At 48.0% G+C, this 23,237-nt stretch overlaps 2 protein-coding genes across 4 annotated transcripts; one reads left to right on the top strand and one right to left on the bottom strand.

The window, feature by feature from the left end:
- Nucleotides 1-650: 650 nt before the first annotated feature.
- AGBL5 (AGBL carboxypeptidase 5) lies at nucleotides 651-17,727 on the top strand. 3 transcript variants are annotated; one of them, XR_013974973.1, is made up of 16 exons: nucleotides 651-782; nucleotides 1,388-1,648; nucleotides 1,857-2,028; nucleotides 2,327-2,490; nucleotides 3,234-3,411; nucleotides 3,856-4,034; nucleotides 4,412-4,868; nucleotides 5,266-5,435; nucleotides 5,756-5,891; nucleotides 6,392-6,594; nucleotides 7,081-7,295; nucleotides 14,769-14,927; nucleotides 16,201-16,313; nucleotides 16,606-16,652; nucleotides 17,121-17,254; nucleotides 17,612-17,727. XR_013974973.1 is itself a non-coding variant. In XM_080914561.1 (15 exons), the coding sequence occupies exons 2-15, from the start codon at nucleotides 1,434-1,436 to the stop codon at nucleotides 17,167-17,169; spliced, it is 2,457 nt and encodes an 818-aa protein (XP_080770687.1). In that variant the 5' UTR covers nucleotides 651-782; nucleotides 1,388-1,433; the 3' UTR covers nucleotides 17,170-17,292. The 3 variants fall into 3 exon arrangements, 1 of the variants encoding a protein (XP_080770687.1); XM_080914561.1 differs by lacking the exon at nucleotides 17,612-17,727 and having other exon boundaries at nucleotides 17,121-17,292; XR_013974974.1 differs by lacking the exon at nucleotides 651-782 and having other exon boundaries at nucleotides 1,308-1,648.
- A 296-nt stretch (nucleotides 17,728-18,023) lies between these two features.
- OST4 (oligosaccharyltransferase complex subunit 4, non-catalytic) lies at nucleotides 18,024-19,019 on the bottom strand (the record flags this gene model as incomplete). The annotated part of the gene is made up of 2 exons (XM_080914581.1): nucleotides 18,024-18,266; nucleotides 18,883-19,019. One exon carries the CDS (start codon nucleotides 19,017-19,019, stop codon nucleotides 18,906-18,908), a length of 114 nt encoding a protein of 37 aa, XP_080770707.1. The 3' UTR covers nucleotides 18,024-18,266; nucleotides 18,883-18,905.
- Between the last annotated feature and the right edge of the window lie 4,218 nt (nucleotides 19,020-23,237).

The following is a 23,237-nucleotide window of genomic DNA, read 5'->3' as shown; positions in this document are numbered from 1 at the left end:
TTTCCCGCCTCGGGGAGGCGGGCCGTTAACCGCCCACAGAGAAGACGCCTTCTGAGCCGCACAAGGCGGTGGCCCGCGGAAGCCCCCAAACGGCCCCCTCACAGGTACCTGCCAACGTGCACGGAACACTGCGTGGCGACCAATGGCAGTGCGCTTTACTGGGCGGGTAGCCAGCTGCAGCTGCGGCCAATAGGCAAGAGACTTCTTGTTTCCTGGCAGAGTGGGGTCCCGGCACCGCGGCTCTCTGGTTTTGTGTGGGTCCCGGGTGGAGGGCCCGGGTGCCGGGGCCCGAGCTGCCGCCTCGCTAGCGGGAGAGGGAGCGGGAGCAGCGGCCCGGAGAGAGGTGAGGGGCTCTGCGTGGACCGCGGCCCCGCCGGCAGGCCCCGCCCCCTTCTCAGCCCGCTCCGCCGGAGCCCCCGTCGAATGCCGCCCCGCCCCCCGGCCTGCTGCGGCCGGCCGACCCCGCCTCTGGTCGACTGCCTCCGCTCCTGTGGCCTCACCTCTGACCCTTAGGACCAGCCTCCCCGTCCTCCAGTGTCGCTGTCTCGACCCCTCCCACGCCTCCAAACCCCACCCTGCCCTGGACCAGCCAGGCAGTGCGAGGGTCCTCGCGAATCGAGGAGCTTCCTGCTGCTTCCAAGCGGGACTCTACTGGCCCAGCCTTCCTAGGGGTGCTTAGGACGCCCGTTACCCACACCTTCGAGGGTAGCTTTTGCACGGGCTGGTGTCTACCGGGAGGGAGGATGGAAACAGACCCTAATTGGAACTGAGGTTCAGGGCAGGTGAGCAAGTGGCTTTGGCCGGCCATAGGCTACGTTTTCCTTATAGGCGTTTTAGAGGAAGGGGGTGGTAACAGAAGCAATCAAGGTCTCAGAAACAATCGTGTAATTCTAGTCAGTGCTGGTGAAGACAAAGAGGTAAAGAAAGGAAGCTACCATTTACACATTGAAACTTGGTTCTTCCTACTCTGAGCTGCCTAGTACAAAGCCGATCTAGGAAATTTAATATGGCCCGCCCCTCATGCAGTAAGTGGCAGTCCTCTAGCGTTTTCCAACTCAGCTAAGGAAGCCATTGAGCATTCGATTTGGGAATAGTGGAGATGTAGTAAAATAGGGTGTTTTTAGGTCACTTATACTCCGTGGGTGTCCAGGGACAAAGTTGTGCTTTCTCTTTTTTTTTTTTTTTTTTTTTTTGTTTCCTATTATGTGCTGGGGACTAAGCCCCGCTTTCTCATGATCTTGCTAAAAGACTACTTCCATGTTTACTAAGAAATAGAGTGTTTTGCTTCATAGAGTAATAAAAACATTTCTCATTTATTCAGAGATACCAAAAACATTGTTTCATTTTCTGCCCCTCCTCCCTATCCCAACTTTCATTTTTTCCCCAGCTCTCAGGGCCTGTGTGGGGCAAGAGGATGCTTTCCCAGCCCCACCATGGAGCTGCGCTGTGGGGGATTGCTGTTCAGTTCTCGCTTTGATTCAGGGAACCTAGCCCATGTGGAAAAGGTGGAGACTGTGCCTAGTGATGGGGAAGCTGTAGGAGGGGGGGCAACAGCCCCCACTAATGGCTCTGCTTCTTCCCCCGACTACGAGTTCAACGTATGGACACGGCCAGACTGTGCTGAAACAGAATATGAGAATGGGAACAGGTATGAGGACTTAGAGAGTGGGTGGGCATGTCCAAGTGCCTGGACATATACTGTAGTCAGTCGGTCCTTTGAATTCAGTATCTCTTCCAACCCCTCCTCCCTTTCCTCCTTGCCAAATAGCCCTCTGCTGTTTGGACTTGATTCCGCTTTCCCCCACATCCTCTCTGCCCTCCCACATCTAACAGCTATCTTCTCTTGGTTCTCTCAGGTCATGGTTCTACTTCAGTGTCCGGGGAGGAACTCCAGGAAAGCTTATCAAGATCAACATTATGAACATGAACAAGCAAAGCAAACTATATTCTCAGGGCATGGCCCCCTTTGTGCGCACATTGCCTTCCCGGCCACGCTGGGAGCGTATTAGAGAACGGCCCACCTTTGAGGTAAGTTCGTCATTAGGAGGAAAAACTGGGTGTTGGTAGAGGAATCAGTCCCTGAGAGAGAGTACCGGGCAGGTGCAACCCCGACGTTTTAGTATCTTCTTTCTTCCACCCCTAGCTGGGGTCCAAGTATAAAGCCCTGCTTCAGCAAGCCTGAGGAAGCTGGTTCTCATATGCAAAGTATCAGAGGGAGGGAGTTGGTAAAGGTGAGAGGGGCATGAGTTCAGTTCCCGTGTCCCCCACAGGAGGAACCCAGTGCTGACAGATGACATTTCCTCCCTCTTCCTCCTCTGCTCCCCAGATGACAGAGACACAGTTTGTGCTGTCCTTTGTTCACCGTTTCGTAGAGGGCCGCGGAGCCACCACCTTCTTCGCCTTCTGTTACCCCTTCTCCTACAGTGACTGCCAGGACTTGCTAAGTCAGCTAGACCAGCGCTTTCCAGAGAATTATTCTGCCCATAGCAGGTGCTAACACCATTCTTATGCCTGCTGTACTGTGGGTTTTGTAGCACCTCTTCCGGCATTTGTCCTAAGAGCTCTCAGCCAGAGGCCATCAGTCTTTTCCATGTGTAGAATGTAGCGTTTTGAGAAATGTATCCCTTTGCCACCATAATCAGCATCTCAGCACCTACATGCCCTTCTCCCACCTGTCCAATGCATGCTTCTTCTCCAGTTCTCTTGAGCTATTCTGAAGTTAGCCAGTACTGTAGCTGCTCAGCATGTCTTCTTGGTTTTCCTCTACTGAGGGCAACTCTCTGTACAAAAATTAATCTGTTCTGATGAACTAGGAGAGCAAACAAAAAAAAATTCACCCTTAAATAATAGGGGTGGAGGGGCAACAGCAAAAGGGCTCAGTGCATAAAGGGGGGAGTTTGCTGCCAAACCTGATGATATGAATCTGTCCCCAGAACCAACAGGAGGAAAGAACCAACTTCTACAAGCTGTTCTCTGACCTCCACATGTGTTATGGCATGTGCACATGTATGTGTGCTCATGTAAGAATACACACACATATGCTAAAAACTTGAGTCCTATATCCCACATCTAGCAGTGCAAGGCCACATATATCCTTAGCCTTACCAGCTCAAGGAACTGTGAGGCCCCAAAAGTTATGGTGAGGGACCAGCTAACATAAGTCCTGAGCTGGTATGCTGCGTGCCTCTTGCTAGGACTTTAGGGACATCTGACTATTGATTTCATCCCTGTAGTCCTCTGGATAGCATTTATTACCACCGAGAGCTTCTCTGCTATTCTCTGGATGGACTTCGGGTAGATCTACTAACAATCACTTCCTGCCACGGGCTTCGAGATGATCGAGAGCCCCGTCTAGAGCAGCTGTTTCCTGATCTTGGCACTCCCCGACCGTTCCGTTTCACAGGCAAAAGAGTAAGTGGGAAGAACACTAAAGCTGTGTTCTTGGGTGGAAGAAATGGCTGCTCTGAGAATACTTGGTACTGTTACAAAGGATCCTTGTTTGGTTCCCGGCACCCACACTGTGCAGTTGCCTGTAACTCCTGCTCCAGGGGATTAGGATGACTTCTTGTGGCCTCCACAGGTACCCACATACAGATACAGAAATACACATAAGTAAAACAGGACTCTAACCTTCTCCTATTTCCAGCCCCTGTGCATAGCTTAAAGCTGCTATCTCTACACAGTCTGGACCCAGCTTAGTTTATAGCCCAGGGCAGAGGATTATAATCCTGTACCTCTGATAAACAGCCAGCTAGAAGCCTTAAGGCTCTTTCTACCTCCCACCCCTGCCCACATATTTGTCAGGGTAGAAGTATAGCACCACTGACCTCCTGTCTGCTTCCTTCTCCACCACAGATATTCTTCTTAAGCAGTAGGGTACACCCTGGAGAGACTCCATCTAGCTTTGTCTTCAATGGCTTTCTGGACTTCATCCTTCGACCTGATGACCCCCGGGCACAAACTCTCCGTCGACTCTTTGTTTTTAAGTTGATTCCCATGTTAAACCCTGATGGTGTGGTTCGGGGCCACTACCGGTAAGTAGCCGAAACAGCCTTTCTGCCTTTACCCCAGTCTCGTGTCTCACTTTGCTGTGAAGGTCAGCCAGCCTCCTGACTGGTTTGGACTTCTAGTCCTCCTGTACCCTAACCAGGGCAAGCCCCTCTAATCTTCCAGTGAGCTGAGAGGGGATGTAGTTCATGCAAACACATCCTGAGTGGGAGCAAAGGCAGGAGAAGACTAGCAGGTTGAAGGGGGCTGTCCTTGGACTTCGACAGTGGCATGACGCAAATGAAGGGAGGCTTCTGTCCTTTCCCAGCATGACTTAGGCTTTTCACTTTACAAGTCTTCCAGTGTCCTTGTCACCTACCCTAGTGTGTCCTTTGGTGGCCTGTTGAGTCCTGTCTTCCTACAGCACAGACTCCCGTGGAGTGAACCTGAACCGTCAGTACTTGAAGCCCGATGCCGTCCTGCACCCAGCCATCTACGGCGCTAAAGCTGTGCTACTTTACCATCACGTGCACTCGCGTCTCAACTCCAAGAGTCCCTCAAACCAGCAGCCCAGTCTTCACCTTCCTCCTGAAGCTCCTCTTTCTGACCTCGAGAAAGCCAACAATCTCCACAATGAAGCTCACCTCGGGCAGTCACCTGATGGGGAAAACCCTGAGACTTGGACTGAGACAGAGCCATCAGAAGAGAAGACTGAGCCAGTGTGGATTATGCCACAACCAATTCCTGAACTTGAGGAGCCAGCCCCTGACACCATCCCCCCAAAAGAGAGTGGTGTGGCTTACTATGTAGACTTGCATGGACATGCTTCCAAAAGGGGCTGCTTCATGTATGGAAACAGCTTCAGTGATGAGAGCACCCAGGTAGGACTCTAATACTGTGTGGCAGTAAGTACTGCAGGTTAGGACAAGGGTCAGTTACCAACAAGGCGGGAGGGAGCCTTCCAGGGGAGCTTCAAAGGATGGAGAGATGGCACTAGGCCGTGTATCTTAGCCCTTGTGTCATGGTGTCTGAGTAAAGAGCAAGCTCCAGCATTCCAGTCTCCCATCGAGCTTTGAAGACTAGAGAAGAAGGAAGATTTGGAGGGGACATCTAAAAGCTTAAAAGAAGTAATGTTCAGCAGTGAGGCTTAAAGAAACCTTGCTTACTGCTGATGGTTGATGGCATGTGTGGCGGTCACATGATTGTCTGCCTTATTTTCCTTGCCTTTGTCCCTTCTTTCTCTGTCATCTTCTGAGTTGCCTTTCTTCCCCCTCACAGGTGGAAAACATGCTATATCCAAAGCTCATCTCCTTGAATTCAGCCCACTTTGACTTCCAGGGCTGCAATTTCTCAGAGAAGAACATGTATGCCCGGGACCGTAGGGATGGCCAGTCCAAGGAGGGAAGCGGCCGCGTTGCAATCTACAAAGCCTCAGGGATAATCCACAGGTTGGGAGGAAACTGGCATAGTTGAGAAAATAACTTTAAAGGAAAAAAAAATACTTATTCCAGGGTGTTTGAGGGGCTGGAACTACCCGAGTCTTGTCAAAAGAGAGCCTCAGTTATCAAGGTTGGCATTAATCTGGGAGTCTTATTTTTGGAGAACTTCCTGGGCACATGGTCAGTTGTTACTTGGGAATTATTAGCATTTTCTCTTGGTCTTTACTTGCTTCAAAGTAATTACCATCTTAGGCTATCTACAGTGTCCCTCACTGTCCTGTTGTACCACCTGTTCAGGCAAGACACTGATAAAGATCTCTGTGTCTTAGCTACACACTTGAATGCAACTACAACACTGGACGCTCAGTCAACAGCATCCCTGCTGCCTGCCATGACAACGGGCGCGCCAGCCCCCCTCCCCCTCCGGCGTTTCCTTCCAGATACACTGTGGAACTATTTGAGCAGGTATGAATCCATAGAGTAAGTGGGAAAGGGGAAAGCCCGATCTAGGAAGAATTGATAGCCAGCTCTAAGATCCTCTACAGGGTTAGCTGTCAACGTAATAGGCGAGAACACAGGCATAATTTCTGACCCCAATCACAGACTTTACCCTGGCACATCTAGGTAAATATGTGGTCTGAGCTGATCTCCCTCAAGGGTTTCTCACTCCTAGATTCAAACACAGCACATTATTGTAGTCTTAATGTGTCTTTTTCCAGGCACATAAGAGGTAGAACTGTAGGCTATAAACAACACAAACTCTCCAGGGAAATTCATGGTTCCATGGACACCAGCCCCTGCCCCAAACAGCAAGCTGTAAGTCTACTTGAGATAAAGAACCAGGGCACAAAATTCAGAGTATCCACTGTTAGGTCTAGCCTCTTCTCTCCTACTGTGCTGTTCAACACCCCCAAACAGCTGCAGGATTAGATAGAGACACTGAACCAAAAACTGAACCCCCACAGGTGGGGCGAGCCATGGCCATCGCAGCTCTGGATATGGCTGAGTGTAACCCATGGCCCCGAATCGTGCTGTCAGAGCACAGCAGCCTCACTAACCTGCGCGCCTGGATGCTGAAGCATGTGCGCAACAGCAGAGGTCTGACCAATGCTGTGAATGTGGGCGTGAGCAAGAAGCGAGGATCTCGAACCCCTCCCAAAAGTAACAAGTAAGAGTGCAGGGAAGTTGACCAGTTAGCAGTGAGCTTGTGGGGTTAGGCTGCATGGGGAATGTTTCCTGGGTACATGGAAACTGGTAAGGTGACCTCAGCTTCTGAGAATGGGATCCACTTCCCTTCTACCTAGATCTACATCTAAAGGAGCAAAAACCAGGCCAAGGGACTCCTAGATCCACAATCTTTGTGGCAAGGATGTGGCAGGTCTCAGGTTCCAAGGGCTGTAAATGACTAAATGAAGAGGGTTCTTGAGCCAGCAGCAACAGAATAAGGGAGACCTTTGTGAAGTCAAGCTACTTAGATGACCCTTCCAAGATTAGCTGGTATGCCCAAGTTAGATCCTCATCCATGGGCATACATCCCTTCCCTGGTTCCTGGGAAAGGGTTCCTATTCCCTTTTACCCCAGAAGGAAATTGTAATTGTCATATCCCGAGGAAACTTTCCTAGACCCAGGGTTAATGAGCATCTACCTTTTGCAGTGGATTGCCCGTTTCCTGCTCTGAAAATACCTTGAGCCGGGCTCGAAGTTTTAGCACCAGCACAAGTACCGGTGGTAGCGGCAGTAGCCAACAAAATTCCCCACAGATGAAGAACTCTCCCAGCTTTCCTTTTCATGGCGGTCGGCCTGCGGGGCTGCCAGGCCTGGGCTCTAGCACCCAAAAGGTCAGCCATCGGGTGCTGGGCCCTGTCAGAGGTAAGCCAGTCTGGGAGCCCCTGCAGCAGGTGTTTGGTTGTTTGGGGCATTGCTGGGGGGAAAGAGCTTGAAGACATACAAGGGGCGAATCAATAAACTGGTCTGTAGCAGAAGACTGCAGCCTCTCCTGCGACCTTGTTGTTCCCGCGGCATAACTTGAGAGCAGTACTATGTGTGGCCAGCCATAGAAAGAAGTCCCGGGGATTATTAACTTCAGCACATGCTAGGAGCCAGGGACATTTCCAAGGACTAAACACTAGCTAAAGCAGTGCCAAACGCAGACATGGAACTTCCATCAAGGACAATGCAACTGTGTCTTCTTGGGCAGTAAGGAGGGAATGTCTTTAGAATGGAAATGGTAGCACTGTAGAGTGAAGAGCTCTGCCCACCACCTCTGTGGGCTGTAACTTCCTGGCTTCACAGTGGTGATATAGATTCCACAGGACAGCAGGACTGAAGCCGCTCCTACTGGAGGCTTAGAAGCCAGCGGCCTCCCCTCCCAGCCGTGCACAGTTGCTCAACTAGCAAGTGCCCTTGAGTCTGGGCCAGAACTCTATGGCCAGAATGTGGGCTTGAAGGGGAGGAGAGAAGGGGGTCAGGGTGAAGAAAGCTGACAGGAGCCTGGACTGTGGTGGGAAAGAGACTTTAGTATTACTCTAGAAATACATACCACAAATCAGTGCTGTTGATGTGTTCTGGGCCATAGGAATCTTGTCAAGACATGGAGCCTGGAGCTTTGTTGTCCAGCTGTACACATTTTTGTGAGCATTTTTCTGTTATCAGTTTGCAACATGGCTTTTGGAATGGCCCTGCTATTCACTGGCTTTACAGTCTGCAAATCTGACTGCTAGATAGAGAAGCTGCAGAGGAAACCCAGCTTCTATTAATTAGGATGTTCCCATTTCTAATATGAAAACTGGTTCTGTTTATATTTCAAACCCCCTCGGAGATTCTGTCCGACTTAGAAATAAATAATTATATCCACTGTGCTTTAAAAATATTAAATTAGTAATAATAATGCTTTTAATAATGATAAGAGAATATCACAGATAGCTTCACTTATCTGACCAGGTTGTGTAGGATGGATGACAGTCCCATTTCTCTGATGAGGAAATTTTAAAAAACTGTTTTATGAATGGTTTATCCAACTAGGTGTGATGGCACACACCTATAACCCTAGTTTGGTAGGCTGAGGCAGGAGAATAACACATTGAAGGTCAATCTTGGCTACCTAATCTCACAGGGGTGAAACTGGTGAAGAGTGGGTTATTCTTAAGGCACCGTTACCCCAGCTTGTCTTTTAAGCTCCGGTATACCTAATCTCCCATGTTATTATCTAGATAAAGGTTTATTGTTGATGGTGGGGTTTTTGGGTTTGATTTTGTTGGTGTTTCCTAGATCATAGCTTGTGATTTCTTTATCAGCATTGTAAGTCCTCCATCTTTGACCACAAAGAGCATTTTCTATATGTCATTCCTGGAAGATTCAAGGCAGATTTATTTATACATACATACATACATACATACATACACACACACACACACACACACACACACACACACACATATTGAGGCAGGGTTTTGTTCTATAGCTAGATTGGCTCTGAGTTCAGGATTCTTTTGCTTCCCAAATGCTGGATTATAGGCAAGCTGCGATTCCCAGCTGTAGGCAGGTTTTAGTATTTAATTGACATCCTCCAGCTCCACTTCCTGATGCAGAATTTTGCACTGAAATCCATGAGGTAAAGGCTATATATTCTATGTTACTTCCTCAGACAACTAGTTGAAAATATGCAGCCTGAGTACTAAGTAATTCTTGGTTGACTGACTTGAAACCTAACAGAGGAAACAAAATAACAAATACAACATAAAAAGTATGGCCATTATAAACATGTAGGCCGTTTGGAGAGCTGTGGTAAGTCATAAGTAATTAGACAAAGAATGGTCAGTTGAGAAACAACCTTGAAGAACAAACAGTATGTAGCTTGACAAAACAACCTTCCAAAAATGAGAATGACAGCATGTTCAAAAACACAGCTGGGCAGACGACAAAACCTGCACACGTAGCTGGCATACAAAGGGCTACAGCCTTCACCCACAAAGTTTGGTGAAGACATGTGGCAAGTGTTTTGAAAACAAGGATGCTGAATTAAATGTGCCATATGGTAGCAACTATGGTTGCTTCTAAGAAAAATGGAAGCAAAGGGAACTGCACTGCACATCTGGACAGGGAGACGAGCTTGCAGTCATTGACTCATGAGCTAACCTGTACCAGATTCTGCAAAGAAATCTAAGAATTAATAACAGAAGCAGCAGGGCCCAATAATGGTGAAAGACAGATGAACCAAGAGGCTCCAAAGCTTGTGTAAGAGGGAAATTATGGTGACATTAAGACAGCTGAAAAAACAAAAGGAAAAGCCATTTTAAACAGGCATAGAGGCCTTGACATCTATGGAGATCAGAATCATAGACAGGGCAAGCGGGGGGTCAGAGATCTAGGTCACTATATAGAAATGATAGGTGACTTGGAACAGCTGGTTAGAGAGCTGATGCCCCCAAGACTTGTCTAAAGACTTGTATGTGGCAGGAAACTGGCTTTAAAATCAAGGGGTCAGGATGAAAAGTTTTTGTTTTTTTTTTTAAAGATTTATTTATATTAAGTATATGACCACACTGTCATTGACACACCAGAAGAGGGCATCAGACCCAATTACAGCCACCATGTGGTTGCTGGGAATTGAACTCATGACCTTTGAAGGAGCAGCCAGTTCTCTTAACCCTGAGCCATCTCTCCAGCCCCAGGATGAAAGTTTTGTCAACATAAGACCACATGAGGTCTTAGGCATCTAAGAGTTCTTTGGGCATTTACTGGCACAATTCCTTGAAGACCCAGAACCCCAAGGAAGACTGGTGCTGATTTTGGGTAGGGCTGCAATGCAAACCCAACATCTGGACATCGAATCTTTAGTCAACTATTGAGAAAACTTACTGTTGAGTGTTCTTTGTAACATTTGTCCTACCATGTTCTTTGTAACATTTGTTAACATACCTCTGGCTCTTTGGCCTCAACCACAGCAAACGATATAGTATAACTATTTATATTTATGTATTTTGTGACTGTATGTATATCTGTGCATAAAGACACATGCGTTGGCTCCCGTATGGAGGGGAGAGAACTGATGGGCGTTTTCTCTTTCTATCATGTTGGTCTTAAAAATTGAGCTCAGTTTGTCAAGCATGGTGTATTTTTGCTCACCTATCCTAGCTGGCCTGTTGTTTTCAAAGCTAGGAAAAAACATGATCTCAGAAATGTTAACTTGAAATGTGCTATACTTCCCAACCCCCAATTTGAATTGTGGTAACTGTTATTGTGACCTCATTTATTTATGAGATTCTTATGTCAGGTGTGGTGGTGCAGGGATGGAATCCCAGCGCTTGGGAGATAAAGACAAGGCCATCCCTTGGCTAGACAGTGAGTTTGAGGCCAGCTTGGACTACGTGAGACCTAACTACCCACCCACTCTCCATAAAGAAAATTCGATTACTGTTTATATTATATTTAACTATACGTTTTATTGGTTTTATTAACTTGAACAAACATGGGATTGGAGGTTCCAGGGAGTTTTCCCAGAAAAGATCTGCTAGCTCAGCCAGCAGCCAGGGAACTGGTCTGAAAGGCACCTTCTCAAGCTGAGAGATGGCACCTGTAAAAGGTCAATGAATCTTCAACTTCAGGCAAACAAGAAAGCCCCTAGCAGAGGAGGCCAAAAAGTTCTCAGTCCTAATTTCCAGGACCTATCCTAGGGCAGAGTCTACCTGTCTCCCCAGCTACAAAACATGCTCTACCTACCTTCCTGGATCTGTAGCAGTTCCAATCTACTGTCTCAGAAACAATGGCAGTAGCTTGGCTGTGTTGTGGCTACAGGGGAAGAGGTCATTGGAGAATAATACACAAGTGATTTCTGCACGGCACTGAAGAAGCAGAGGTGAACAGATGGGGGCTGGGGAAGAGGGTGACAAGGCAGGCTCTCCTGTACATTATGCATAGGCAAATAAGGCACCCAGCACACACAACTCCATGATCATGCAGTAGCTTCCTTCAGTTTTGCATTCTGGAGATCTCATTTGCATGATCCTCATCTTGGCCCTTCAGCCTATCCGTCCAGACACTGGTGTGAAAGATGAGGCATTTAAGTATGAAGGTAGAGTCTTTGTCTTCCTATCACCAAGACCCTCTCATCCAACCCCCAGCTCTGTCACTTGAACTGAATTGTCACTACAACTTTTCTGGTCTATGCCTAGGCTCCATTAACAGGCATCTTTTGGTAGAGTAGGCAGTACCCACCCATTAGCGAGGTCCCCTGGAGGGAGTCATAGGCCTTGCTCTCTTGATCACACTGCCACTTCGATTCTTTCAACTGCAGACAGTGCTGGGCAGTGCCCCCAACACTAGGCCCTAGCACTGTGCCTAGCACCTAAGTTTTCAGCAAACACTTATATGTTGATGTAAAGTTTGGTTAGGAATCAAGTTAACACTTATCTAATCTTTCTAATTCCTGTAGGGTTATATGGTCTAATCCTTATAAGGTTATAAGACAGCTGTTTGAGCATTCAAGGATTCAATAAGATCTACAGGGAAAGGTGTCCCAAAGACATTTTAGAGAGATGTAGAGTCTCGGTATAAAACAATAGATTTGTGCTGCCAACTCTGAGGCTTTAGAGTCTAAGGCTCAGAACGTACATCCTAACACATTCCAGGACAGGGTAGCCTGGCTCACCTTACAGAGCATGGCTCCGGTTCTATCTTGCCAGTCCCAGCTTGTTCCAGTGAAATACCATTTTACTGTCTTTGGAAGCAAAGCTGATGATATTACCCTGCACTCAGCAGTGAGCTGTTGTGGCCCCTTTTATCTGGTCAGCAGGAATGGAGTAAAGCCTGTATTAGCAGGAAGCAAAGTCACAATACAAAAGTGAGCCAACCGTGTGTTCACTGATAAAAAGGCCCAGGTTTTAAAGCAGCCTTTCAGGAATTGATTGAAATATACTATCTTTAATCTTAAGTTCCTTAGACCAGTCTGAATAGGAATAAGATTCCTGATTTAGCCTTGTTCTCTTTCCCAGGATCTATTCTTCATTCTGTACTGACTTTTTTTCCCTCTGGTTTGCTTCATCAGAAGCTTTAATCACTTATTTTGTGTGTATGAGAGCAGCTCATGTAGCCCAAGTTGGACTCAAACCTCACTCTGTTGACAACTGGCATGGATTCCTTCTCCGTTTCTGCCTTCACAGTGCTGGGAGCACAGGCCTGCTGTAGCATATCCAAATTGCCAAATTCCTTCCTCAGGGCAAGGTGAAGAAGGTCAGCCCATCTGCATTTCAGCTTGCCTGATCAGCTGCAAACCCTATTATTTCTGTCTTCTGTGCTGAGGAAATTGCTTTTATTTTTGTGGCAAAGACTCACTATAGAACCCTGATGATTCTGTTACTTGCTGCATAGATCAGGCTGGGATTAAAGGTTTACATTCAGCCCCACGATATATGCTTCTGTATCCACATTATAATTAGAATCACCAGGTCTATACATTTGAGGCCACCAAACAGTGGCTCATGACTCAGGTCCGTGTGGCCACAAGTCTCTCTGACTTCTGATGTCACATCAGCATTTCAGCTGACTCCCACTCCCCCTAAGCTCTGGTTTTGTGCTCTTTGCTCTCCACCTTAGACTCTAATTGGTATCCAGTGTGTAGTCACAGCCAGACAGGCTTCCATCCTAAGAGCATTCATTCATTTAGAGACCCATTTTAGGTAACTTCAACTTAGAGACTTCAGAAATACTCTTTGAAACAAGGACTCATTAAGCACAAGCTGGCTTAGAACTTATGATCCACCCGCTACAACTTCTGCTTGCTGGGATTACAGGCATGTCCTGTTACGTACATGCCTGGCACTGCCTACTACAATCCAGTACAGACAAGATGATGTTACTTACACTAGCTTCTAAAGTTAGGCTTTTCATACCTAACACATTAGAGGACATCTAGAATATTGACATCACCATTTTATTTGGTTCTATGATGATCCAAAAGTATCTGGCACCTGCTAAAGCTGCTGAACCTGCAATTTCCCTATCCCACCCACCCATCCACCATCTGTCTGTCTCGAATCCTACCTCTGAGAACTCGAAGTCAAGTTTCAGCCAAAGGATACATCAGAGTACTACCCCTAAAAGTTAAGTATGCCCTTAAACTTTAAGAGGTGACTGACCTATAACAACTACTAGCCATGTAAAAAGAAAAATAAAAAGGCTCCAAGGATTAATTCTGCCTAAAAATAGCCAAGGCAACATTTACAGAGAGCTGTCATTTGAGACAGAACATGGAAGATAATCAAAACATTCGCTAAAAAAGAAAAACTGAAACTTCAAAGGACCAACAGAACTCAGCAGCAGTGGCTGAGGTATGAGTGATCAAGTCAGCGTCTCAATGACAGGTGGCCTGGACACACAGCAGGCAGGACTCTGGATGGGCTACTTTGAAAGAGTTCAAGTAGACTAAAAGACCTCCAGAACTTGGGCTGGAGAGATGACTCAGTGGTTAAGAGCACTGACTGCTGTTCCAGAGGTCCTGAGTTCAATTCTCAGCAACCACATGGTGGCTCACAACCATCTGTAATGAGATCTAATGTCCTCTTCTGGTCTCTGAAGACAGTGACAGTGTACTCATATAAAAATAAATAAATCCAAAAAAAAATGACCTTCAGCCACATGTATTAATACATTTAATCTAAGCATTTTGGAGGAATGTTTGGCAGAAGACCAAGAGTTTAAGTCTAGCCTAGGTTCTATAGAGAAGAAAGTCTGGGTTACAAGGTGAGAATCTGTCTGCAAATAAATTGTTTCTCCCTTACCCATGATCTTTTTTTAAAAAAAATTAAACCAAGGTTCTATTTTAGGATAACAACTTGGTGGCACCTATGTAAAGGATGATTTTTCTTTTTAGATAGAGCTGAGGGAGAAAGGAAAGTGAGAGTGAAAAGATGTATATCTAGAGTCCACTGCAACTGAAGAACCATTAGGATATGATTAAACAAGTACAAGGGAGGAATGGAAAAATGAAGCAACTTTCTAGTAGACAGGGACAAGGAACAGACTTCAGAGAAGACAGATTTGGTTTGGTAATCAGTTACTTAACCGGTAGAAATCTCTGACAGAAGACATTTTGGGAGAAAAGGGCCTTAGAGATTTAAAGATTTAAGAGAAGACCAAGGCCAGATGGCTAGGAACACAGGTCCTTAAGTGGCAGCAACATCAGTGAGAAGAGGAACAGTTAGAGTTAAGAAAAAAGCCCTGCAAAGCCATGTTTTAGAAGCCAGGTTCAGATGACTGGAATCTTGGATGTCTCATGGAGTGGGCAGCTCATTTATTGAGAGCTTATCTTGTTTTTAATTGCTTCCCTACTTGTGTCCTTTCCCTCAGAGCCCCGATGCCCAGACAGAAGGCGGCGGCAGCAGCAGCCACTGAACCATCGCCCTACCACAAGCAGCCTGGCCCCATCCCCAACTCTGGCTAGTGCTGGCCCAACCTCCTCACGGAACATGGGTTCCTGTCTCCTGCCCAATTCACTCAGCTTATCAGGTCCGTACCCACTGCGCCTGAATCCCGAGTTGCCCAGCTTCTTCCCCTCCCCACCACCCAGGGCGTAGACAGGATACTACCTCAGCTTCAAGAAGACTCTTCAGCCATACTGCTACTTAGCCTGGACTTCTTTCTTGACCTGCCATATATACATTCAGGCTGCTTCAGACCAGATGCTGTTGTCCTGGTGCCTCATACTCCTAACGTGTGCCTTTGCAGAGGAGGCTGGGATTCAATGGAATAAACTTGTGAAATAAAGTAACAGTTAACATATATCAAATGCTCACTCTCTACAGGCACTGCTCCAGATTCTGTAGTCCTCACTTTTACAGCTCAGGACCCGAGGACTTTTTCTACATGCAAAGTTCTCTAACTCCAAGAGCTAGGAATGGTGGATAGAATCACAGGGTTTTCAGCTGTTAGGACTACAAATGGCATCCTATACTCCAAACCCAAAGCCAGACCCAGTTGGGGCTGATTTTCTTTTTCTGTTTTTTGAAACAGGACTTCTCTTTGTAAATCAGACTAGTCTCAAACCCACTTACTTGCCTCTGCCTGAGTGCTGGAATTAATGGCATGCACTACCATTCCTGGCAGGATTTTCTACAATTGAATCCAATATATATTGTACCAACCTATCCATTTTTAATCAGTTGTACCGAGTGGACTTGGGATATTTTGTGTTCTTTCTCTTTTTGAGACAAGGTCTATGTAGCCCAGGATGTACTGGAACTCATTATCTTTGAACTCAAAGAGATCTGCCTGCTTCTGTCTCTGGACTGCTGGGATTAAAGGCATGCCACTATGCCCAGCTAGACTTTACTCCTAAACATGATAGGTGTGAGCTCTAAGGGTTACAGATTGAGCTAAGCCTGAGGGTTTGATTTTCACCAAAAGTTTCAGCTTCACTCCTTGGATCAGATTAGAACTCCTCACAAGATTTTGCTATCAGGAAACAAGACAGGATTTGGTTATTACAGTGGTGAAGGACCTAGGAGTAAACAGCACACAATATAGGGTAGGGATGGTACTAAACATCCCGCATGCACAAAATCACCAACAATAGAAGACTGTACTGCTAATGTTTCAGTGATGCTAAGAGTGAAGAGCCGCTGGAATAGCTCAGAGGTTGAGCACTGAGCATGGGCTTAGCATGAAATCCTAGGCTTAACCAGCATCATAAAGGGAACAAAAGAAGGCCAAGAAACCAATGTAAAAGAAGTCACCTTCTCTTCTAGTTCTGCCCTGATGATCAGTTCCCTCTGTTCTCTAGGGAGCAGCTGCCCATTCTCGTCTTCAGGGGACAAGCCAGAGGCTGTCATGGTGATTGGGAAAAGCCTACTAGGGGCTGGTGCTCGGATCCCCTGCATTAGGACTCGTTTGCAGGTAAAATTTTTGGGGTCTTTCCATGTCCTTATTAGCATTAGCAGAACCCAGCAAGACACTATTCTGAGCACTGGGGGTTGGGATGTGGTGGGGGTGCTCATCGCTGCTTTACAGCCTTTTATAACCAGCCAGTCAGAGTCGCGGTGGTATCTATTTGTTAACCTTCTCAGTCCTAATCAGCCAGGTTCTTGCTTGCTTCAGACTCCACTGTCCCTGCCAGATGCACCCCAACCACAGCCTGCTAGCTTTGGCTTTCCTACCTGTCCTTAGCTTCTCCTCTCTTTCTGACCAGACCTGCCAGAGGAGAGTTTCCGCCAGGAGGGGTCCCGGATTCCCCAGGTAACACATCTGGTTACTGCTCCTAGTAACAACCCTACTATCACCTCCAACTCAGACAAGCTTCCCTTGACAATAGCTAGCTAGAGGCAGAAGCTGACTGGATGGATAAAGCTTAAGCTGCTCTGGCAGGGGCGGAGGCTGAGAAAGCTGAGGGATATCTGCCAGTCCACTACCATTTTTCTTCATAGTGCTTCTCTACCCAACCACATTAGCCATGGGGTACCCATGGAAGTGAAATGCTGGGTCTTTGCTGCCCTTAGATAAGTGAGACCTGGTATGCCATCATAAATTGAACCTGGACTTCTGTAGCTGCTGCCCTGTCTCATCATCTCAGTTAGGAGCAGTGCCCAGGAATGCAGGGTCCTAGCACCTCTGCTGACTTCTGTACTAGATTCTAAGCACGGAAACTCTAAAAGCAGAAAAGCCTGGTGAAGAACCCAACCTCTTAGTCTGCCCCTGTCCACACAGGCTAGGCCCAGGCTGGGCCGGAGCTCACCGCCGACTCGCAGAGGGATGAGAGGCTCTTCAAGCCCCACATCCCCCATCCCACAGACCGGAGAGAGCAGTGAGCTGGAGCCGGGACCCCACTCTGCTACACCAGGGTGAGCACCGGAGTCCAGTCCTTCATTCCGTCCCTCATTTCTACTATTCCTTCACCCCCATTTCAGCATTCAGGATAATTTCCCTTTCTTACTGATCCCAAAGACTAAATGCACTTTCATTAAGAATCTAGTCCCTGATTTTTATTGTACCATGGCCTCAGTCTTCACTTCAAAGGATATACCTTCTAAGCAGTCTCTTCAGGCACTAGCTGGCTGACTAGGAAAAGGCAAGAATAAATTTGCCTCTCCACCCAGCCTCACACTCCCATTTCACCTCCCAGCCCCTGGCTAACAGACCAGAAAGGGGGGGGGGGGCTGTTTCCACAACCCTGATTTCCTGTCTCTTCTCTGTTGCAGGCTGCCTCAGGCCGGCCCCCCACGGCCCCGCTCTGCCCCAGCCTTTTCTCCTATTTCCCGTTCTCTATCTGACTCCCCATCCCGGATTTGTTACAGCAGGGGGCTCTTGAACCAATGTGAGGTTTGTTTTGTCCCTAAATCTCCACCACTCACTATTTCTCCCAGGGTCTGATAATGCCTTTACCTTCGTGTCCAGGATATAGCCCTAAGGTGAGGGAACACAGTGAAATGATAGGTTAGTTCCGTCTTCCAGCTGCTGGTGCCATGTGACAACATAGCTCCTTGGAATATCGTCCACACTCTGGGACTCAGCTGTCTGAGGCCTTGCAGAACATCACTTTGAGACAGAACAAAACAGGGACCTGCCACCCCCTTCCCTCCCTCCACAGCACAAGATTTTGGGACCACAAAGTATATATATATATATCTATATTTTTGTATTGGGGAGGGAGTAGAAAAGAAAGCAGCCCCTATACTGGGCCCTATTCAATGGCAGCTTCTTGTTCCATAGGGTCAAGGAAGACTTTGAGGAAATAAAAGTTGTTTGAAAAATCCAGGTGTAGTTGCTTTGTATGCTGTGATGGGTAGGAGAGATGAAGTGAAGTGTGAAGGCCCCTCACACCCTCCATCTTGCCTCAGACTATGTCCTGGAACCCTAGAAAAAAGGGGAAAGACCCGAAGTAAGGAAAATGCTGCAGCTTCCTTTCCGGGCTGGGGGAGGTCCTTAAGGAGTCAGCACCCATCTAACCCATTTCCCTTTATATTATTGAAGCACACTTGGTTACCGGACTCTGCTCCTTCCCTTTTTCTCTATGCTTTCTATTTGTAGTTAACCCATAAAACAAAGTACTTGGATTCAGAACATGGAAATAAGTCTTTCACCACCGTGTCCCTCCCCCAAATCTACCTAAATAGCGCCTCAGGTTCCGTGAGAAGGTGGGGCTGTTAAGGGCCCTCCACACTTGGCAGTTACTGCATTTGTACTGGTGTCAGCGCCTCCGTGTAACCATACCCTATAGCTTGGGCCTCTATCTACCGGGAAGCTCTCAAAATGGGGAATAAAGAAGGCTCCGAAAACACACCCTCAAATAGACGTTTAGGAGAACCGAAGCAGAAAATTTCAAGGCACTGTACACAAACGAAAGGGATCGATTATGGACTATCAAGCTTGGCTCGACACTTTGTGACTTGAAGTTCCCAAGTCTGCAGGCCCTGGATCAGCCTCACCACTCAGCTGTCCAGAGTCTGTGCGCTACTGCCCCGACCGTTACCTGGGGCGGAGAAAGCGCCACTTTCATTCCTGCTTCTTGGGGTTGTTTACTGCCACGTAGTGATAGAGGACCACAAGCAAGAAAAGCGACACGCCCAGCATGTTGGCGAAGATGGCGAGCTGCACGTCCGTGATCATCCTGTGGACAAGGGGAAGGACTGAGCCTCGGCTCGCACACTGCTTGCTCTCTCACCAGGTCAGATCCTCGCCACCACGATCCAGCCTCTGCCCGGCTCGCCTGTGAAACGGCGCCTGCGAGCCTCTCACCTGACTAGCTTCACCCGACTCCGACGCTACAGCGGCACAAACTCGAGGTAGGCAACCTGAGCCGGAACTTCGTAGTGCTAGCTGGGGAACAACGCAGCACTTCCGGCTTCTCTACCCTGCCGACTCGCCTGCTCCGGCGGCGCGCGCACAGAGAGCGGGTCTTGGGCGGAGCCTCGAAGGGCGGTCCAGCCGCGGGGACGAGGCAGGACTCGGGCGGGGGCTGGGTTTCCGCCTCTGGCCACAGCTGACCGCAGCTGGCGCGCCGGGATCCGCAGTTAGCTGGTGAAGCTGTGGTGACAGCCTCCCTGGAGCCCAGGACTGGGTTTGGGTGAGGGTGTAGGCTTGACCTCTAGGCTCCGACCTACTTTCCTGCACGCTGCCTACCCTTCGCTTCCCTGTCCGACCCAGCCAGGTGCTTCCTTTGGGTCCTGCCCTCCCGGTCCCCTCCCAGGCTCGCTGGGGTGGGGATGGAGTGGAAGGTGATGCAGAATGGGGACAGGACTGAGGATGCTGGTGCGCTCACATGTGTTAGTCTTTCTGAAACCACATCCTACCAATCAGGCGGACCATGACAACTTACTTGATCAGTGCCACTCTCAGGCTCCCTGTCTCCACCCCACTCCTGGAGGTGGGCGTCGTCGGAATTAGAGTGGACTCTCTCATAATCAAAAACCAACGTGGGACCTTGGCCAAGTGGGAAATCACCCCCCGGATGTGAAGGAGGGGGTAGGAAAGGAAGGGCTGGGACACGCCAAGAGGGGTCGTGGGTTTGTGGTGAAGAGAGTTGGCTGCAATAGACATCCAAACATCAGAGGGTCACTGGTGAGGGGAGCAGCACCCTGAATCTCTACAGCCTGCTAACCAGCTAGAAGTGGGTTCCCCCCTTCTTTCTTTCTCTTTAGCTTCACCATAAAAGGGAACGATGTAGAGTCAGACAGGGCCAGGGGCCAGACTGTCGCTCTGGAGCTGTCAGGGGTAATGGAAGCCAGTTGCCCTGCGGTAGAGGGGGGCCTGGGCTCAGGGGAGGTCTCTGCTTCTCTGAGCCAAAGAAAACTACAGGAGCTGCTATGGGGCTGGAACAGCTGGGACAGGGGACCAGATTGCCTCCTGTTGGTTTCTCTGGTCTCAGACCATCAGTGCTTTGTCTCCGGTTTGCTCTTAAACTCAATATTTGCCTTCAGTAGTTAGTTTACAGCTGTCTGCCTCCTCCCACTTTGAGTCCCAGCCCCCATCTATCGTTTCCCAGAAGTTTCATATTTAGAAATCCCGGCCTGCATGCCCTCCACGTAACATGGTTAAAACCCCAGACGTGTTTTCCCCAGGCATTCCTCTATGAGTCGGTGTGTCCCCAGCTCTGCCCTGAGAGAGTGATGTCTAGATTTTAGGATTACACGTTATGCTTCGTGTCTCCTGGAAAGCTGGAGCAGATCCAAGTCCAACTACTTAGTTTGCACTTGCATCAGAATTAGTCTATGGCTTTAAAAGAAGCCATACCTCTAAGCTGCCAGTGGCAGGAGAAGGCTGGGGAAAATGCTTCCAAGCCAACCGAGCAAGGTTTGAGCATCCCAGACACCCACAACTGAAAGGCACTTGCATGAATTGTCATTGTCATTTTATTTACTTATTGGTAAAGAAGGAAATAGACCCAGAAGGTAATGTAACCAGTCCCTACAACTGCCTAAAGACAGTTCTTCTGACCCCTCGCCATCCCCGCTCCCACACACAGTAGGTTGACTCAGGAGGTTGTCCAAAGATCAGGGACAAACGGGAAAAGATTTATTTTAGAACTACCCAGAAATGATCTTCGCCTCCCTGTCCCTTCCTGTGCCTAGGTCAGTGAGTCTTTATCAGTCTTCTGTGGGTCACTTGGCCTAGAGCCTGAAGGAACCGAAATAAAAACCAATTTCAAGACTGAACTAGACCCGGCTAAGAAATGACAAAGCTTGATAAAAATCCTGGATAGAAAAGTATGTGGGAAGAGAGACAGTCAAGACCTCATCCTGCCAGGATCTGGGGACAGTAGTGGGAAGACACTTGTGGAACTTAATCTCTAATTAATATGATGGTGTTGTAAGTGTTACAATTTAAATAGGATTTCACAGTGTAGCCCAGGCTGGCCTTAAACTCGGGATTCTCCTGCCTCTGCCTCCCCCAGTACTGGGATTACTGATGTGAGCAAGTACGGGGCCTGAGGTTTGGGATCAGGTTTAGGAGGGAGAAAGCCATAAACTTGGGGAAGGAGGAAAACTGGTCCCTGAGTCCCAGGGTAGTCAACTCCTAAAGAATTATACCTGCAGAACAGCCTAGAAGGCAAAACAAACAAAGTGCTTGCATTTTGGCAGCCTTGGAGTTTGGCTTAAGATTTCTCATGAGTTTGAATTCCCATCTGTTTTGGCATGATACAAGGCCCAATTCATGTGATTCCCCTTTTCCTCCCAATATTTAGTCCCTTAACAGAAGGCCTTAGATATGAAATGCTCCTAACTCCAGGAGCCCCCCTGCTATGCTGGCTCTGGGAACCCAGCTCATTGTCAGTGATGGTTGAATGGTTGCCTAGAATGGTCAAGATTCCCCACAGGCACTAGGTCATCCATCGGAAATCCCCACCTCCAGATGTTCCAGCTAATGACTTTGGAAATCTGTGGCAGCCTGGCAAAGCCACCACAGCAATGCCGTTGCCACCGTCACTAACACTACTGCATCCTATCCAACACTGGTCACCCACAGCCTGCTCACTCGTCCTGAGGCAGCAAGGAGAACGGTCATTGGCAGTGACTGGTGGATTGGAGTTTTCACACACACACTCCTGTCAGCTCCTAAGTCTTCACTCCTGACTGGAAGGCTGGGTGAAATGCAAACCTACTGCAACGACTCTTCAAAGGCAGCCTTCTTTTACCTGAGACATGTAAACTGTACAACAGAATTTTTAACTCCAGGGAGCAGGAGAGGGAGTGTGGGCAACTGGGCACAAGATGGCAAGGCTAATTTTTTTAAGGTTGTCAGTGGCCCCCTGAAGGGAGAGAAGAAAGGTAGAAAACTCACAGTGGCAGTCAGGGCAATCTGGAAGGGAAATAGGTTAGTTTCTGCCAGGCCTAGGGTCTGCAACTGATGCAGACTCCTACCTTCCACTGGCAGATTTCTTGTGGACACTTCCTTCGAGTCTGCCTGTGTGCTGAGCCAGGGCTGTGGAGAGCAATCTGCTCCTTGTATTGCTTTTGGTATTTCCTTTCACCACCTTGACTCACATCAGTATTTCTTCTAACCATCAGGGTCATGTTCTAGGTCCATGGCTCTCAGAGTTACAGAGAGGAGCTGGTGACATTCATTCTTCCATTTTCCAATTCGCACTCTTTAAATTGTCCCAAGATGCAGGTAACCATTTTCTTTTCCATTATTTCTACTATAATCTCTCCCTCTCCCCCTCACCCCTCTCTCTGTCTATCTGTCTCTGTCTCTCTCTCTGTGCGCGCGCGCGCTCGTGTGTGTGTGTGTGTGTGTGTGTGTGTGTGTGTGTGTGTGTGTCTTTCCCAGTATGTTCAGACAGAAATAGCCTTTCTTCCCTCCAGACCCACCCTTTCCGACCTCCTCATGTGCGTTCAAGCTCTGGAATTTTCTGTGCCGTTCCCTTCTCTCTCCTGTCACCATGCAGGCATAACCTTTCCTTTCTTCCCATGGCCATGTCCACCAACCAGCACAACTCCTCCACATCACTTTACAGTGTAGAATTTGGATGAGGCCGTGGAGAACAACCAGACTCCCAGGAGTGGTTATGGAATGTACTCAAAGTCACAAGATTCAGAAACTGAGACTAAAGTCCTCGAAACTTCACTCCATGTTCACTGCCTTACGGACTCCAAACCTTGCAACCCCACAGCCGTTATCAATCATGGAAGCCTCTCTCTCACTGGCCCCTAATCTACCTCTCTTATCTGACAATAGCCAACAGATGCTGAGTGTAGAAATTAATAACAGCAACATGCACAAGGCTGAGGCAGGAGGATTCCCACAAGTTTCAGACCAGCCTGGGCCATTTACATAGCAAGACCTTGTCTCAAAACATAAAAATTTTAAAAAAGAACTAACATATAC

This window comes from Micromys minutus, assembly GCF_963924665.1.
Source record: "Micromys minutus genome assembly, chromosome: 1".
In the NCBI taxonomy this organism is placed as follows: Eukaryota; Metazoa; Chordata; class Mammalia; order Rodentia; family Muridae; genus Micromys; species Micromys minutus.
Note: the sequence above shows the minus strand (reverse complement) of the source record. Positions and strands in the feature narration are given on the sequence as shown.

Excerpts from the sequence above, each read along its gene's own strand:
- AGBL5 (XM_080914561.1), top strand. The coding sequence starts at position 1,434 with ATGGAGCTGCGCTGTGGGGGATTGCTGTTCAGTTCTCGCTTTGATTCA. Across the intron at positions 1,649-1,856 it reads GAATATGAGAATGGGAACAG|GTCATGGTTCTACTTCAGTG; the intron begins GTATGAGGACTT and ends TGGTTCTCTCAG. Across the intron at positions 6,595-7,080 it reads ACCCCTCCCAAAAGTAACAA|TGGATTGCCCGTTTCCTGCT; the intron begins GTAAGAGTGCAG and ends TACCTTTTGCAG.